This window comes from Channa argus, chromosome 2 (genome assembly GCF_033026475.1).
Source record: "Channa argus isolate prfri chromosome 2, Channa argus male v1.0, whole genome shotgun sequence".
NCBI lineage: Eukaryota > Metazoa > Chordata > Actinopteri > Anabantiformes > Channidae > Channa > Channa argus.
In genome coordinates this window covers 6,800,559-6,818,856 of record NC_090198.1, presented here as the reverse complement: position 1 = coordinate 6,818,856, position 18,298 = coordinate 6,800,559, and the positions used below count along the sequence as shown (strand labels likewise).

The following is an 18,298-nucleotide window of genomic DNA, read 5'->3' as shown; positions in this document are numbered from 1 at the left end:
AAAAGTATGATGCATGTAAAAAGAAGCGTTTCACACAGCAAGGGGTGACTGTGGTGTAGGAGGTAGTGCGGTCGTCCATCCATCTCACAGTTATTGCTTTGATCCCCGGCTCCTCCCGTCGCATGTTGAAGTGTCCTTTAGCAAGACACTGAACGCCAACTTAGTTGCTCCCGGTGAGTGTTGGCCCATTGGTGTGTGTGTGTGTGTGTGTGTGTGTGTGTGTGTGAGTGTATGTGTGTGTGCTTGTGAGTGTGAATGGCTAAATGAGAAGCAGTGTAAAGCGCTTTAAGTACCAATGGGTAGAAAAGTGTTATATAACTGCAGACCATTTACCATTTAAGTCTGTCTCAGACATCAGAAACTAGCAGAAATCAGCAAACCAAACCAACAAAGTGAAAGAGGCCATATTAGACTTGTTATTTTTAGTCATAACTTAACTGCTTGATGATGGTTGTCCAATGTTAGTGAAGTTAGATGCTAAAAAAATCTTTGTAAAACAAAGTGCTCGTTGACCAATATGCAAAGCAGTCAGATCACACTATTGGGTGTTACTGTATAACAGAGCATCAAACCCAGAGGCAACACTAGGATGGAGAGAATACTTCCTCCTAAAAACACAAAAATCTAAAATACCTCTTATTAAACTGGCAATTTGGCATAATTTTATTTAAATTGAATACTGGAAGGAATCTAGGCTCCAAATTCATTCAGATGACTGTGGCACTATAATTCTTGATTCAGATAATTGTTGTAAGGGTAGTTAACATTTGTAGTAGACGTCTTTTTTTCAATTTCCTGCCAAAAGAAGTTTGTAAATGCATTTATTGTTTTTTGAGCATGACTTGCAAATAAGGTTCTGTGAAAAGAAATAACAACTAACAGTGACACCTTCCTCTTTAAAAATATGTGGCTGCTGATAGCTGACGTATCCTGCAGAGTGTGTAATAATGCGATAGTTTAAAGAAGAGGAAAACATCTAGTGTAGAAACACTTGATGCACTTCACAGATAAAATGAGAACACTAGCCAACTTCCCAAAATAGAGTACAGGAACCTAAATATACATCAGCCTCCACTGATAGTGCACCCCCGACAGCTAAAAATGCTCTGGCCAAGACAACCAAACATCAGATATAAAAACATTATCCTAGATATTTATTTTCCAGCCACATCTCTATTTCCAGAACCCGTGCCTTCCTTCCAGACAGGCTGGTATTTGTTGTGCTGTTGGGGGTTGATATATATAGAGGAGACAGACAGAGAGGGATTCCAGTGGGCAGCGATGTGGCTGTGCATGGAGACGGTGAGGAGAGAAGGCCACTGTGTGTCCTTAGCACTGACCCACCCTGCTAATGACAGGGTGCCGTTCGAACCCAGCTAACCCCAAATTACTGCCCTCGCCACTGGCTGTGACCGCTGCACTTTCAAAAGTAAAATGGCTTGCAGAAATCCTTAGGACATCTCTAGACTGAAACCCATACAAAATCCACAGAAGGTTCCTTGAAAGTGCTGACTCTTGTTTCTTTGGATCTTGGAATTTATGTATGGAATCCCTAGTTTGACAAAAGGTTTATACCCGGATCACATATAAAAAATAGAAAAATATCACAAGAGAAATAGACGCACGTTTCGATCAAGAACATAGAGGAAATGTTTAACAGAGTAGCGTCAGGGATAAGGAAGGCATACAGTACAGCAACTTATTAGCATAGAAGGCAACTAGACAGAAGAAAAAACATTCACTGACCTGACGGTTTCTCTCCTCTACAATCCGGCTGATCTGAATCTTTTTCCTCCCCATTGTCAAAACACCCTCCACTAACAGTTAAAGAAGAATAGCAGTGGGGTCCACGGAGTTAAAAGTTCAACGGGCAATCCTTAACACACCTCTGGATCATCAGCTCTGTTACTTCACCATCAGCTTGGCATGGTTTGCAGAAAGAGATCTAGAGAAGAGAAAGAAGCAACTTAATCCCCGTGATATTTAGCAGTGCCAGCACGAACGGTGCAACAAACAGTTATATTTAGCAAGTACCTTTACATACAGTATTTGCACAAATCAATCACGTTTGCAAAAAGGGTCCTTGGGTCTAGGTGGTCAAATGCCCAGGTTGAGTTCAATTTACTTAAGAGCATCTATACAGTTTGCTAGAGACACGAACATGGAATTTTTACAGTGCTACAGACTCTAGTCTGCACCGACTAATGAGTCATTCTTGCAATGAGTTGTCAGGGTTTCCTTTCATTATTTATTTGCCATTTTTATCCTCTATTTGCAAACGGTAAATACCCATGCACTGCTGTCTATGTCACTGGGAGTCCTTCCTACTCAGGATGAGGACACCAGCTGCTTCTTCACCTGACAACCAAGAGTATCACTAAGAGGGCACAAAGCTCACCACGGTTAACTGCACAATTCACTACTACAGTTTTTGTTGGGGTCCAGGCAATTTCTCTCAGTACATTTGGCCACACAAGGCTTTTGTTTTGGAGTTTAAACTCTAAGGATTGGATCCAGACCAATTATATCAAGAGGAGAATGTATTACTGTTACTATTACTATTATGTATTACTGGAACTGTACTTTGAATATAGGTATTATAGGTATACGATTAGTTTCCTAGACATAATATTTTATCTCACTTTTTAGTTTATTAAAGCACACTTATAAGTAGTGCTATGGTATTTTTCTATACAGTATGATTTTTACCATCATGCTGTAGCATAATTGTGACAACAGCCACAACTCTTTAATAGAAAGGAAGTTCGATATTATTGTTCTTTGTTAGAAGTGCTTACTCTTTTTTGTGACAGTTAATCTATAGCACTAATAGGTGCATTTTTACAACATTACTCAGCCGAACTATCAGGTAACATACAGTAACAGTCTGCTAAAAGATGGGAGAGGCTCTATCACTACAGTAAAGACCAGAAAACAGAGACAGAGGATGAAGTGAGACCAGAGATAGCAGCAGAAAATGTGCAGAAAACAGGCAAAGGGCTCTATCTGCAGTTTGGAAGTTTTTGGTTTTAAAACATCTGCTTCTAAACATTTTTGTTTTACTTGTAAATCCCACATTTTAAACAAATATTATATTTCATACTTTAAGGGAAATATACTTAAATATACTTTACTTGAGTATATCTTCATCAAAAGAATATTTAAAAGCATTGGCCAAATATACTTTACTTTTCTTACTTATTGATGTAAGACAAATATGCAGTATAAATGTGTTTAGTATCTCTAACAAGTTCATTACAATAGACGGAATGTATTTCCACTGAGTACATAAAAAGTAAACTGAAGGCATACTCACCTAGTGTTTGTTTCAAAGAACTGTACTAATATCATACTAAAATATACTTCTTTTCTTATAAAGCTGGTTCCAGATACGCTTCTACAGCAGGAACCGTCATTTGCATCAACGTGAATGTTCAGCCCAGTGGTCTTTAGTGAATTCACCCCTTGCAGTGATGCACACCTGCCCTGCTGTATTCCTCCTCAGCCTTTGCTGTCTCTGAGCCCAGCCTTCCCCATAGCTCCTTAGCTCTTTCCTAATCTCATCTGATCGGGGAGGAGGCAGAGAGTGAGGCGAAGCCAGGCTTTATCCTAACCCTCTCTGGATTACTGCAGCCTGTGGAGCCCAGAGCTGAGCCACCAACACACCCACTGCAGACCCAGTTCACAGGGCTGGGGGATGGGACAAATGCATTTGTTTTGAAGCAGCTAAATGAATATTAACTAAAATGAAATAGAAAATCCCATGTTCAAAACATGGATGCTTCTTTAGACTGTTCTGGTCTTGTCCCATTTGAGTGATTGTCTCAATGCTTCCTACTGAAATTGCACAAACATAATTGTGAATGTAAAGAGAATTGGTCTGCAAGTGGATGCATGCTTTTATTCTAACCAGTTCACCACAAGCCCAGATCCCAGCTGAACCTGTCAAGTCAGTCAGAGTACATACTGCAATAGACTCCTTGCATATTTGGGATTTAAAGGTCACAAGGATTTAACTGCTTTAACAATCTGGATGAGTCGAAGACACGAATATTTGTAAAGAGAGGAAAAATCCTTTCCACTGCCGTACAGTGGGAAAACAGGTTACAGATTCTTCTTAGTTGTTAACTGTTCACATTGTATTGTCTACATGTATGTAGTGTCTAATGTGATGCAAACGAAATTTAAATGAACCAACTTTTTAGAGACAAGTCTACCTTGTACATGTGCTCCCCAGACGAGTTCTCCTGGTTAATGCAATTATAATGGGACAGAAATACTGCCTGATATGACATCAATGCCACTAACAGGAATGAGCTAACATGCTGGAGGAACCAGTATTCACACAGAGATCTACAAGGGTGAACGATTACATATATTTATTGTCATTTCAATGCTTCAAAAGATATTCACTCCTAATCTAATACAATGATGAGAACAATTTAAAAGTATATTTATGGTTATTCAGAATATGACTGTCTATATGTTTACAGACTGAATAGTCCTTAATAATTTTTTGTGTACATTACTGATTAAGTATATTTAGAATACATGTTAAAATGGATATGTAGCATTTTTAAAGAAAACTCTAGATCATACATGTTATCACTGAATTGGAAGAAATAGAAATATAACCCCCCCACCCCCCACCCCCCTCCCAGATGTAGCCCTAACAGTGCTAAGCCCCCGGAGGATACCTCATAGTCAAATGCTCTCCTCTTTATCTCACCCATGAAATCCAATTCCTTTGGTTCTTTGAAAGTGTGACCATTCTGGCTGAGTGCGAAACAAACTTTCCAGGATTTTAAATCTGCTGCCTCTACAACAGAATGATGTCATTTATTGTTGTTTCGGTAAATAGAGCCTAAGGGTTTCTGTTTTCATTTTCCTACACATAAAGGTACTTTATGCTGAATGTTGTACATGGGGGGCAAAAAATATTAATAATAATAATAATATATATATATATATATATATAGTCTTTTTTTTGTTGGTTATCTCGGCTCATCCCGTGAGTACTGGGTCGCCACAGCGAATCGTTGTCTCCGGGCTTGGACCAGCACTGCACAGCTGGGGATGGGAACAGAATGTTGAGGGTTCAGTGTCTTGCCCATATATATATATATATATGTATGTATGTATATATATATATATATATGTGTATATATATATATATATATGTATGTATGTATGTATGTGTGTATGTGTATATATATATATATATATATATATATATATATATATATATATATATATATATATATATATATATATATATATATGTATGTATGTATGTATGTATGTATGTATGTATGTATATTTGTTCTGAATACAATAATTTTGAAGAACTGTAGCTTTCACTAATTATGCTTTACAATAACATTTTTTTTACAGGGTGGCTGTAGCCCAGTTGATAAAGGCAGTCGTCCACGGACCACAGGGTCAGTAGTTTGATCCCCGGTACATTTACATTTAATTAAAGTACAGTATGATTTTGCTTTTTTGTCTGCTTATTTATAGGCCGGCAGTGGCTCAGCTGGTACACTGGCCATCTACCGACCATAGGGTCAGAGGCTCGTGCCCCGCTCTTCCCGACCACGTGTCGAAGTGCCCCTGGGCAAGACACTGAACCCCTAAGAGACCATTCCCATCCCCAGCTGTACAGTAGTAAAACTCGGTAGAAATTGGGGAGGGTTGTTAAGGAAGGGCATCCGGCGTAAAAACTGTGCCAAATCAACATGCTGACTATGATCCGCTGTGGTGACCCTGAACTCAAGGGATAAGCTAAAAAGACAAAAACTAAATAAATAAAATACCATAGAAAGATGAAAGATAGATGATAGAAAGCTGTATAAACGATGTGAAAAATGTATCTCCACTAGTGTTTGTTCACATAAATGTACGGTATGGTTATAGCCATCTTAAAGAAGTAGTTCTACATCTTGCCAAGAATTGATTGATGGATTGATTCCATCCATCCATTATCTGCAACCGCTTATCTTGTTTAGGGTCGTGGAGGGGCTGGAGCCTATCCCAGCTGTCATAGGCGGACAGGCAGGGTACACCCTGGAAAGGTCTCCAGTCTATCTCAGGGCCAACACAGACATACAACCACTCACACTCACATTCACACGTAAGGGCAATTTAGAGTCACAAAATCTTTGTGACCCATTACCTTCTATCTGTGAGGCAGCAGCACTAAGAGCTCCACCACTGTGCTGCCTAAAATCAATACCAATGTCACAATAATATCTTAGAAATAATTATGAGGCTAAGCCAGAAGATGGTTGGTTTGACATGATACCTGTAGGCAAGGGGAACAGCTAACCTGTCCCTGTTTAAGAGTAATAAAAATCTAACTTGCTATCACTGTCATGCTGCCAACCAATGAGCCAATACCGGACTTGTTGCTGGGTAGAGCAACATGCTGACCATTAGTCCTAACAGCTTAGGAAATGAGTATTTCTTACGCAAAGAATTGCAACGGTGGAGCTGGACATAGCTGACACACAGTGTAAAACTCCTCTACACTGCCAAGGTCCTGTTAGCTCTGACAACTACACTACTTCCTGAATTCAGCATAAGCTGAATTCCCCTTGGCGTCTACCACCACCCACACACACCACATTACACAGAAATTCTCATTCAACTGGTCACACATTTACTACTGTTCATACCTCATTTACTTTGACTTACTTAGTTGAATAAAGCTCTAAATATGACCAACGTGAAACCAACAGACAAGAAGTCTGAGTATGAGATGTTCCTTCTAACACTTATGTCAAATTTCTTCCTCCAGTTTGTATGCATTACCAAAAAAGGCAGAGATGTGACAAATATTTCAAATGAATTATGTTTTCATCTCTCAGGCCTATTTGTCTGCTTTTCCACTGACAACAACCAGATAAAAGCCGTGTCAGACATGATCATGGTTTAATTTGTAACACTAAAGGCAGTGGGATAGAAAGCACTGGGTTTGCTACTCATCAGTTTTGAAAACAAATTGAAGGTTTATCCACCTTCCTGAATTAATATAATGTATAATACAGGCAAACATACTATTAAGTATTCTTTAGAAAAACTCTTCCTTACACATTAATGTTAATCTTTTAGCATCCAGTCTGCACCAAAACACAGAAGAGCCCCTCTAAAACCAGCCTGTTGACCCCAATAAACCCAATTTAACGGGGCCATGAATAATTGTAAATAGAGCTGTTCTAGAAGACAATTTTAACATTTTCAGCACTAATTAAAAAGCTTTGCTCATGTGAAGAATAAAATGTTAGAAGTGGTGAGGGTAAATTATGCCGGTTTACAACAGTACCAGGCTGTTTTCCGTACAAAGCAGCAGAGAGTAATTGGCAAACCTTTCATAAGTCCTCATTAAAGACCACGGGCTCATTGCTAATTCTACTGACCCCACTGTGACCTGTGCTGTGCTCACCCCAATGGTGAATCACTAATGCTTTAAACTACTGCAATCACTAGGTAACTGTCCAAGTTTCTGCTAATACTTCTGTAGTAGGAACTTCCCCGCTATGTGAAATAATGAACATCATTTTAATTTTGAAGAGTAGTGAGCTGATCCTGGTTGTCAATGAGGAAATCTGTGGGGACATTCATGGCTATTTGCTGAACGATGAAAGGGTGTTTCATCACTGTTTGCAAATGTGTTAAGGACTGATGACACAGATTACATTTCTTATTCGGAACTTTATCATCCCTGCAGCTTTGCTCCTCTCCTTGCTCTCCTCTGCACAACCTTTTTTGCATTTCTCTTCCTCTAGCAGTTTGTTTGCATCGTAATCTACAGCAAGGAGAGAGAGAGACAGAAAGATGTTCTCTTTTGCTGAAGGCCTAATGAGGCGGAATGATAGAAGATTCTTCTTCCCCTCACAGCAGGCCCGGACAGTCTTTGAAGTTTTCATAAATGGAGTTGTTGTAAAAGTTCCCGGGGAAACTTATATATGGCAAACAGGCAGGCTATGTTGTGGATCTGCACCCTGAGGCAGATTGGTTGAGATCTAGCTTGTTTACCGGCTGAAGTGTTTAACACTTTTCTGTTTACAGCACAACCCTTTCCACATCCCAAGTTGTGAATATGAGTTTTCTTTGATGTAACGAATGTGAATGACAATTTATGTGCAATCATAAAAGAATTCCAGCTACTTGAAAGAACCAGTGATGAAATTAGCATTTTCCTATGTAAATCATGCTGTGGTACAATGCATAATCTATCTTATTTATTTCTATGAATAAACAGAACACATGTCACAACCAGCCGCAACAGCTGCACATTAGTCAAATCAGTAAAAATTCTACAATGAAGTCTTAAATGTTCCACTTCATCTTTTGTGTGACTCACTGAGACAAGGATGTGCATTTTACCGAGAGATAGAAGCAAGAACAACACGTGCTGGGGTTGTCTGCTGCCAGACGCACGGGCACAGAGTGTGATTTATCGATCATGCACAGTCAACCTGTGTTATCATGCGGGCTGAGTATTGATGCTGGCCTCTGCCGCTTTGCAGGTGACTAAGCTACCAGGTTCTGTCTGAAATGTAATAATTAAACTCATCTTACTCCACCAGCAGCTAAGCCATTTAATTGCTAGGCTGATGTCCGGGCAGATTTGTTGGCTTAAACTGTCATCTGCCATAGCAGCCGAGTCCTCTGGTCAGTTAGCAAACAAGATAATATGTGAGTATATGTGTCCATAAGTGGATACAACAAGAAGTCAGGATTTTTCATGTCTTTATTGAACTTCTTAGTCAGGTTGATGCCTTTATATTGGTATGTGGTTCTCTTTTTATGCCATATGTAGTGCTGCATATTCTTCCCAAACTATTCTACAGTACCTTTGTTTCATCTGTCCACAGCCCATTTTCCTAGAAGTACTGTGGAGTTTCAAGGTGGTCCTTTGCGAACTTTCGGCATGCTGCAATGTTGTTTTTGGAGAGAAATGGCTTCCTCCGTGGTGTCTTGCCATGGATACCATGCCTGTTCAATGTTTTGTTTACGGTTGACTCATAACCAGAGATGTTCACCAACTCCAATGAACCCTGTCTTTGGAGTAATCTTGGCCGAGTGCCCACTTCTATAGAGAGCAGCCACAGTATCAAATCATCTCCTTTTATAGGCACTATATTTAAGTGTGGACTGTTCTTGATTTAAACTCAGCTACATGCAAATATAATAGTCTTGATTGTAGTCTTCTGAAGTTTCTTTTTGCAAGGCATGGCTTACATAAGTAGATGCTGCTTGTGAATAGGACACTCTGACTGTGATTTCATAAGTCAAGGTACAGTAGTTCTATTCTCATTTCATTTACCGGACACCAGGTTTGCTAACACCTGACTCCGGTTGATGTTTAGTGACATCAGAAGCCTGGTGTCGCCATTATTCTTTCCACCATCACCTTGTATATGTAATGGTTGTGTTCATTAAAGACATGAAAGATCATGACTGTTTTTCCTCAGCTGAGAAATATTATGTTTGTTATTTGTAACTTTGGTGAAGCTCAGATCACATTTCATGATCAAATTGTGCAGAAAACCAGGAAATTGCAAACAGTGCGATTACTTTTTCTTGGGACTGTAATAAATTTACTCACAATCTCTCAGCCTAGTAAAAACTCCAAGACAGCAGTCTGTTCATTTAATTACTGGCTCACTGTGATGTCATTTCATTATTGTGTTGCTTTTATGACAGTGGCTGTAGAATAATATTTTCCTGTCTCAACACAGAGACACTGATGTCATGCCTGCAACACAGATGGTAACACAAGCTGCTTTGTAAAATAAACTTCCCAGTTCATATTCTATGTTCTTTTCATAGAAAACACTAATTTGTCCTTAAATTACCAACCAATACTAACACAATACGATAATTTCCTGCAAAGCTTTGATAATCAGGTAGAGTGATTCTGTTATGGTTAACGCCTATTCAGAAACTGTGATCATGCAGTGTGTACAGTATTATATTTATAACAGGCACAAAAAAGCAGCAGCACAAAAAAGGGCTCCAATTAAAGCAGCTCCCAAGCAGCTCCATGTTAAATAGCAACACTGCAACAATGGCCAAGGCTAACGGAGGTGGATACTTTTGCACAGAAGGGAACCTGCTCTGAGTAAAACCGGTGGCCATAGAATAGGCCTCTGAGAGTCCCTGTTTCTACACTGAGTACATGTAGAAGTAAGCTTGACAAAATAGGAAGTGTTTCACTAGTGTGAAAGCACTTACTTGTTTCAACATGAACAGATTCACTTAGCTTTAGTTATGCTCTTTACAATGCCCCTATGCTTCCACACTGATCCGAGCCCTAGAGTTTAAGAATGATTGCTCCAATGGACTCCAGGGATATTGTAGACCTACTCTGGGAATATTAATCACTCTTGGCTGGGGAGCGGGATGGGCTGTTGGGGGGTTCAGTGTCTTGCCCAGGGACACTTTGACGTGTGGTTGTGAAGAGCGGAGCACGAGCCTCTGACCCTGTGGTCGGTAGATGGCCACTCTACCAACTGAGCCACTGCCGGCCTATAAATGAGCAGACAAAAAGCAAAATCATACTGTACTTTAATTAAATGTAAAGTAGCGGTGTATCGTGATTCTGTCTTCTGTTATTGTGGTTTGGTCTATGTTTAAGAATTGTTACTCCCCTAATGTAAAGTATGCTGTGGATCTGCACGATCAGTCCATTCAATGCTCACTGTAGATGACTTTTGTAAAGCCAAGGAATTCTATTACTGAGAAGTATTTGTAGCCTTAGACCAATCTTTTGATCTATTAAATGATATTATAATGAATTCTTTAACATTTCTTCTTTTTCTTGCTCTCATTGAAATTCTGTGCTTTCAGCAAAGTAATACTTTCCTTTTAATGTTGTAAAGTGATGGTAAGTAGATCTAAGGTTGCTACATTGAGGGTCCTTCAGGCAATCTCCTACCCCCCACACTCCTAGTTCACCTCTTACACACATGCACATGCACACACAAACACACACACACACACACACACACACACACAAAATGCCACAGAAGAATAGAGCTTTTTATGACAATATGGAAATTAAGTTTTGACATAAAGTATGTTTCAAATGGCTGAAACCTACTTCTAGGATCTCAAAGTCCAGTCGGGAACTTATAGTACTTGACTCTTAATACAATAATTTCCTCGGATTAACTGGAGGATGCGTGCCATTCTAACATGCAAATTAAGGTACACACCTATCAGGGTTACACATGAGAACTGATATGGAATTTTCCCAGAAAACACACTCACTTCTCATACATTCCATTGGTGACATGAGAAAAATATTAAAGCTGAGATCACCTGACCAGTTTCTGGGTGATGTATGATTAGGGTGTATAGTTACAGAAAGCCATTTGTAATATCATGCTGATTGTTTCAGTTGGGAATTAAAACCATGAATTGCCTCTATACAGCAAAGCAAGATGATTTAGGGTTACACCCACTGAATAAGTAAATAGCTTCTTTGTACTTTGTACTAACTAATTAAAATAAATACTTAATTAGTTTATTAAGGGTGATGACAGTTTTATTTAATCTAATAATGAATAAAATTATTTAATGTGCATTGTTACTATGTTAGGGTTCATTTGGCATCTCCTTAAATGCCATTTTAATGTCTAGTACAAATGTTCTTTTATCACCAGAAGTAACAAAAATTGTTGCATTCATGCATTTTTCCTCTTTGATAGAGACAACTCTGGAAAACAACACCAGCAGATTAGAGATGTTTTTATAGCAACAATTGTTGATTTTGGAAAAACTGCAGTTAAAAGTAAGATCAGTTACTAGGTATATACAGTATTTTTATTACAATTTCATATTTTATAAGTTGTCATAAGTTGTCAAAAGCGCACAAGTTAAAATTCCAGCTGAATAGAATGTGTGAACTTAACTAACATAACCTAGTTATCAACACACCATGGAGTGAGCGGGTTCATCTACAGCCAGCACTGATGATGTGTTGGCCCCATTAGGAACTGTGTCAGGACTCTGAGCAGACCCAAACTACTCACTGGTCTGGACCCTGTCTCTGCAAATCAACACTGAGTTTCATTACACTAAGCCAAGCCGCACTGCCATTGGCCCAGAATTTCTGTTTAAGTTGGAAGGGCTGGGGGAAATCTATTTACTCAGAGTAACAGAGGCAGTTTTATATGACTGCATGAAAGAAGATTACAAGGCTAATATTTGGAAATTGTTTTATTTGATTTCTGTATTTATTGAGTGTAATTTCTGTGCTTCTCTGTGGCAATTTTAGCATCAAACGTGCGGGTGTGTGGCCCAGCGGTCAGACGGCAGGCAGCTAGAGGTTTAGTTGGTTTGGAAGGACCAGCTTAGGGCCTGATTACTGGGGTGACCCTGCAGGAAGACTTCTTAAATCCAATAGATTAGGAGCTCTTCCACAAACCACACTGAGAGGAGCGGAGAGGATTTTTTTTATTTTCAAATGTATTTTTTATATGCGGGTAATAAAATCAGGACAACCAGAGTTTTGAACACTAGAAATTGACCGATGGGAGCTGTGCTCAGTGTCGTTTAACTCGAATGGAAGACGGACGTTATGTTTAAAAACCCTCATTTATTTTATAGTCACGAGGCACATTTATAGTTCCAAGGACTCACACAGTTAGCATTGACCTATGAAGAAGTGTGGTGAAATATAGCTTTTCACCTGTCCAGGAATGACGGCAGAAATATATATGATATATGGGCAGCCTTTAACAGCTGTGAGCCTTTCCCAAATTCTATGCCATGACTGCTGCTATGGCTTAAAACAATCAGCACACGCCTATTCATGGTTCGCAATTTGCTGAAGGAGTACCTGCCCTTAAGTGGGAACTAAATGGTGTCCTAAGGACTATCATCTTTCTCAGTTTCTGTGGTTATGACCCACAAAAAAAAAAGAAAAAGCGGTACTTCCTCCAAACAGTACTAAGCTCCTCACGTCTAAAAGCATCAAAGACGTCATCTAAAGCAAAAGACTGAGACTATAAACCAAATATATCAGAATCAATACATTACAAATAATCTACAAAGTAGCAGTTACAAGATATACACACAAAAGTACAATTTTATATGCAAAGGTATCTGAATTTTCGTGTCCCTTGGTAGGAAGAAACCGCTCCACTACAACTTACTAAAGGACACATCCAGAGGAGATGATATTGCTAACAGCAGTTTTGTTTCTTATTATTAGATTCTGAGAAAAAAAGTTTCCTTATTTAAAAAATATCAGGTAAAATACAAAGACTACATTTTCAATTTTGAGTGGAAAAGACTTCTTCCTCACCAATCCTCTTCTGAGCATTTCTTGCATTAAAAACCAACTGCATAACCCATGTGTGTCATGAAACGTTTAAGTAGAAGGTTTAGGTAGAGCAGACAGAGCTATAATGACATCACCCTGTAAAGACAGGTAACAAGCATACAACAAGCATCCACAGCAAGAGGAGTCAGCTAAACCTCTCATCTCGCTCTGCTCTTTGTGATACAGCCTGTCATTGGTTTATCCAGGCAGCGCAGCTAATCAAAGTGGATAAGAAATGCATTAGTCCACACAAGAGCACCCAGTCACGTAATTGACTAGAAAAAAAACTCAGTCAGTCAGTCAGTCAGTCACAGAGGAATCGAAAATAACCTCTCAATAACACACACACACACACACACACACACACACACAGTGCAGCCTCTATTTCTTCAGCGTGTTGTGCAAAAAGAGAAGTCTGTCCTTCAGAAGTGTTGCTATTTCTGTTTACCACAAGGCCCCAAATTTTCTATCATTAAGGAAACTAGGAGGGAAAGGAAATACCACTGGGGAATATGGAAACCGTACAACCACACAAAGGAACCTAACTGACAGGGTGGACAAATGGTTACAGACTGTCATGGTGCTGGTGAAATGTTTTATTTCTACCATATGTGCCCATTCAACAGCAGTCCCAAATCTATATTATTCACACTTTTTTTCCCCAAAAATTATATACTTAACGTCTGCTGTTTCAATTCACTGTCTTTAATGAATAATACAGTAAGCAGGGTTTTTCCGTAACTCTTTACAGGGGGAGAAAAACCCAAGTTGACAGATGAACCAAGGAACATCACCCTGGCTGTTCACTAAAACAATGTGAAATTACTTGAGGAATGCAGCCTACATAAAAGAAATTCTCTAATTTGTTGGTGGAAGTCTTGAGTTAAATGAACTTCGAAGTACTGCAACCTTTCTGTACAGTGGATGATGTGTAAACAAAAGGATTGACCCATTTACCTAAGTTGCCCTAGTTTACCTCCTTACTGGGTGACCGATGCTAGCTAACTGAACAAGTCGGATGTTTTTATCTGGACTGTCCCACACCTAGTACCTTGAGCATATCTATGAGACTGCTAATGAAATATGAAAACAAAGAAGCTGAATGGCATCACGGAGGCTTGAAGCAAGGAGCAGACCATTTTCTATATGCTCAACAGCCATTTTTTTACTTTACATGCTGAAAAGACATTACACAGCAGCTCAACTGGACAAAGCATATTGCAGGAGTTTAGAGATAAAACTTTGATGCACTGTGTTATTTTTCTTTTGGCTTTACTGGCCTACCCAGCCCTGTCATGTAACAGCAAACACCCCTCAAAACACGTTCCTCTTGATCTATGATCAGTAAAGTGTCACCAGTGTTGCTCATCATGTTGCTAAACAATCAAGTTATTTTAGTGAATTCACAAAAAAGCTGCTTCTAACACGATTATTTTTTAGCTTTTAGCCTCTAAATCCTTCCATTATTCCTATTGACCTCATTATCTCCTTTTTGTGTGTTTTTTGAATTAGTTCAAATGGTAATGGTAATTAATGCAGTGTCTATCTATCTACTTAACTATCTATCACATATCTACAAACAGTTCCACATGTTGTGAAAAATATACAAAAACTTTAACTAGAATAAGTTGGAAGACAGCTGAAGTTAGAAAAATGTGTCTCGACCAAATGGGGTTGTGAGGTCCATGAGAATCTGACCACTGGTATTCGAAAATACCAAATAACTAATAGTATGTATCAGTCAGCTTAGTGAGTGGTGTAGATGAACTGAATGCTTTATAATTTAACAACTGTAAAGTCACAAAACGCACTAACCTTGTAAACACTGTATTTCTATCATTCAAACAGTCTTTGTGAGCTTTGAGCTTTGTCATGCTTTCTTTGTTTGTTTCTAGTTTTGTCACATTGCACTTAGTTAATGTCACAAGGAACAAATGCAGAAATGACTCAGGAATGTTTGCAGAGACTTACAGTAATTTTTATTTTTGTTCTTTCGGCTTGTCCTGTGAGTTTCATTTAGCAATTGCTTTTATTCAAAGCTTACTTACTAGTGAGGTAAAAGAAGAGCAAAAATCGAAGTCAAGGAGAAAAACATCAAAGCAAAGTCCTATCAGAAAAGAGTTTGATAGTTACATATTACATACAGTGGTTTACATATTGATTTGGCACAGTTTTTACATTGGATGCCCGTCCTGACACAACCCTCCCCACTATCTACCAGGCTTGGGATCAGCACTGCTCAACTGGGGGTGGGGATGGTCTGTGTCTTGCCCAGGGACACTTAAACGGGAAGACCGGGGCATGAACCTCCGACCCTATGCTCAGTAAGGCAGCCACTCTTCCAACTAAGCCACTGCCGCCCCAGTACAGTATATCCAAATTCAAATTTATAAGTTTTTAGGTTTTTTAATTTATAACTTCCCAACCAGCCATGTTTCGTTCTTTTATTTTTGTAGTGCTAAACCAATAAATCCCTCAGGCAAGTAGGAGCTGATATTAGGTTACTGCAGATACATTTCAATACAAAAGTTGTGCAATTCTTTATTTTTTGTATTTTTTTGAGTATTCATCACATTAAAAAAAAAGAGTCACGCATGGCCTTCCAACATGCATTTGCAGATTTGTCAGCCTATCGTAAACTCATCATGATGAGTGATTAAGGTGATTTATGGCTATGTGGTGCCACCTTTGACTTTGTTCTTGAGAACGTAGAAGACTGTATTTTAAAGGAAGAAGCCCCCCACACACACTTATTCTACCATTTAAAGCATTGCATTGGTTTTCCAACACGGAAGACGGAAGTCAGAATAATATTAACAACAACAAATAATATTAATAATAATAATAAAATATAGGACATCATTACTGTTAATGCTCCAGCATAAATTCTGTGGACTGATAAAGTGAAAATTGTAAAATTTTTAAAGTAATACAAATGTTGACACATTGTGTTTCAGTAGCAGGGCTTAACACTTTAAGTTAAGCACAATTGTAGTTGCTAACTTTAAGTGTAGCATAGCTGTTTTGAATTTACCTACAAATTATTAAAGCTTCTCTTTTTAAATGAGTGTGTTTTAATGTAACTATTTTGGTGATTAGCCATTGCCTAACTCACACAAGCTCACCTGTTAAAGTGTGCTAATGTTTGATTTAATGACACAGAAATATTAATTATCACACTTAAAGTTATAATTGACATTAGGCACAGTTTGCTGTTTCCTGTCCAACTAAGGCTTCGCTGCTCTCATTAATGTTGCAATGTCAGTGTTAAGCTACTTTCTGGTTCGTGTATAGGATTATTATTATTAATTTTTTATCTTAGGCTACAGATTTTTTAAAAAGCTCGTAGTGAAGTAAATGATGTCCATGCAGGTACCTGCTAAAGAGATACACCATGGAATAAGCCTCGGTCAGTTACTGTCATCTTAATGTTAAATGAATATTATCAGGATGTAGGTTTGGAGTTAAATCACTTTATGATCTTAACTTTTGGTACATCCACACCAGGTTTTTTGAAAACATTTTGGAGTTTTTGAAAGCAGCTAACAGCTAGTTCACGTGAACAGTTTGTTGCAGAGTTAACATACATGAAGCTCTTTCCCAAAACACTAGACATGTAGCTACAGTTCTTCCCAACAGCCACAGCATCACAGCAAAAAAAAAAAAAAAAAAAAAAAAAAACTAATCCCGGTGGTTCAGCTGTTAATATGAGGCAACATTCGGTCTTTAAAGTGGGCTGTTTGGCAAAAACAGGCTTTAACAAGAATAATGCATCACTGTGTGCAGCGGCACAGAGGACAAACAGCAAACACGCTTCTTCCTAACACACAGAGACACGCGTCTCTCCTCCACTTACCCCACTGCGCTCCAGATGTTTCTCTGAAGACGGATACTTTTTATCTCTGGGTCTCCGGCAGACACACACACAGACACACACAGAGAGAGAGACACACACACACACACATAAGCACTTTCGGACCTAGACTCGGGTCCGCTACAGTCAGGAAAGTGGGCAAAGTCAGGGCGGCAGAGGTTTAGCTCCTCCCCCCCCAGAGTGTGTGTCATCATTGATGCTGTGGAGTGGGCGGGGGGAGTGTGCGCATGCATGTGTGTCAGGGCATCCTCCTACACTGTGTGTATGCCTCATGTGGATATTAATGTGTTATAGTGTATGCATTGAATCATGTGCAAGTGTTTCATTAGGTGTGTAAATATGACGGATCGGTGTGTAATATGACTTCGTGTCTCTAAGAACAGCACTTTAAAGGGACTGTAGCATGTGGCCATGTTAAACCTGGGGGTCACTGGCCTAAAAAGTGGTGATGCCAAAACTGCACAGCTGGCAAATACGGAGCTGGAAAAAACACGTGAGCTGTATTCAACCCAAATTCCGGCCCAGTGTAAGAACTGATCAACTGATTTAGTTTTTGTTTGTTTGTTTGTGGGGTTTTTTTTTTCTTAGCCTTTGCCTTAAGGAAGGAGAAGAGAGCTTGTGACTCTGAGGCCACAGATTCATGTTTCTGAATCAGCTGAACAGATCTGCACTGGGGCAGGCAGTGTTACTCTCCTCCCTGTTAATGAAGTGCTGATTGTTCCAGTGATGCTGACTGCAGACCAGAGAGAGAACACGTTCTCTTGTCTAAGAAAAAACACTGAGAATATATCATAACACCAAAACAGAACAGAAAGCTCTGGTGCCACCATGTGTCACAGAGCAAGATGACACCTGCATCACGGTTTAAAAGCAGGGAGAGAGATTGTTGTCAAAGCCCAGATGTGATTTACTGTGGAATGGTCACGTTAGCGTAATTCCTGTTTTTCTCATTTTTTTAAGAGTCCTTTTCATGGTCCACAGCAGTATCTGTTTGGTTTGGTTTGGATGGGATATGCTACAGTATGTAGAAAACATTATAAATTTGAAGTGTTTATTTTATTTGATGTGTTTTTACCCGAAGTTTA

At 39.1% G+C, this 18,298-nt stretch overlaps 1 protein-coding gene across 2 annotated transcripts in view; it reads right to left on the bottom strand.

The window, feature by feature from the left end:
• The window catches only part of LOC137112707 (myocyte-specific enhancer factor 2A-like), a 35,703-nt gene extending 18,349 nt beyond the window's left edge, over window positions 1-17,354 (bottom strand). Inside the window, exons 1-2 of one of the 2 annotated variants that reach the window (XM_067495204.1) lie at window positions 17,196-17,354; window positions 1,747-1,945 (exon numbers count right to left, since the gene is read on the bottom strand). In XM_067495204.1, the coding sequence (XP_067351305.1) occupies window positions 1,747-1,800 (54 nt within the window). In that variant the 5' untranslated portion in view covers window positions 1,801-1,945; window positions 17,196-17,354. Of the gene's footprint in view, window positions 1-1,746; window positions 1,946-3,316; window positions 3,565-17,195 lie in introns of those variants that run through there. The other variant, XM_067495205.1, reaches the window with a different exon arrangement.
• Window positions 17,355-18,298: the final 944 nt, after the last annotated feature.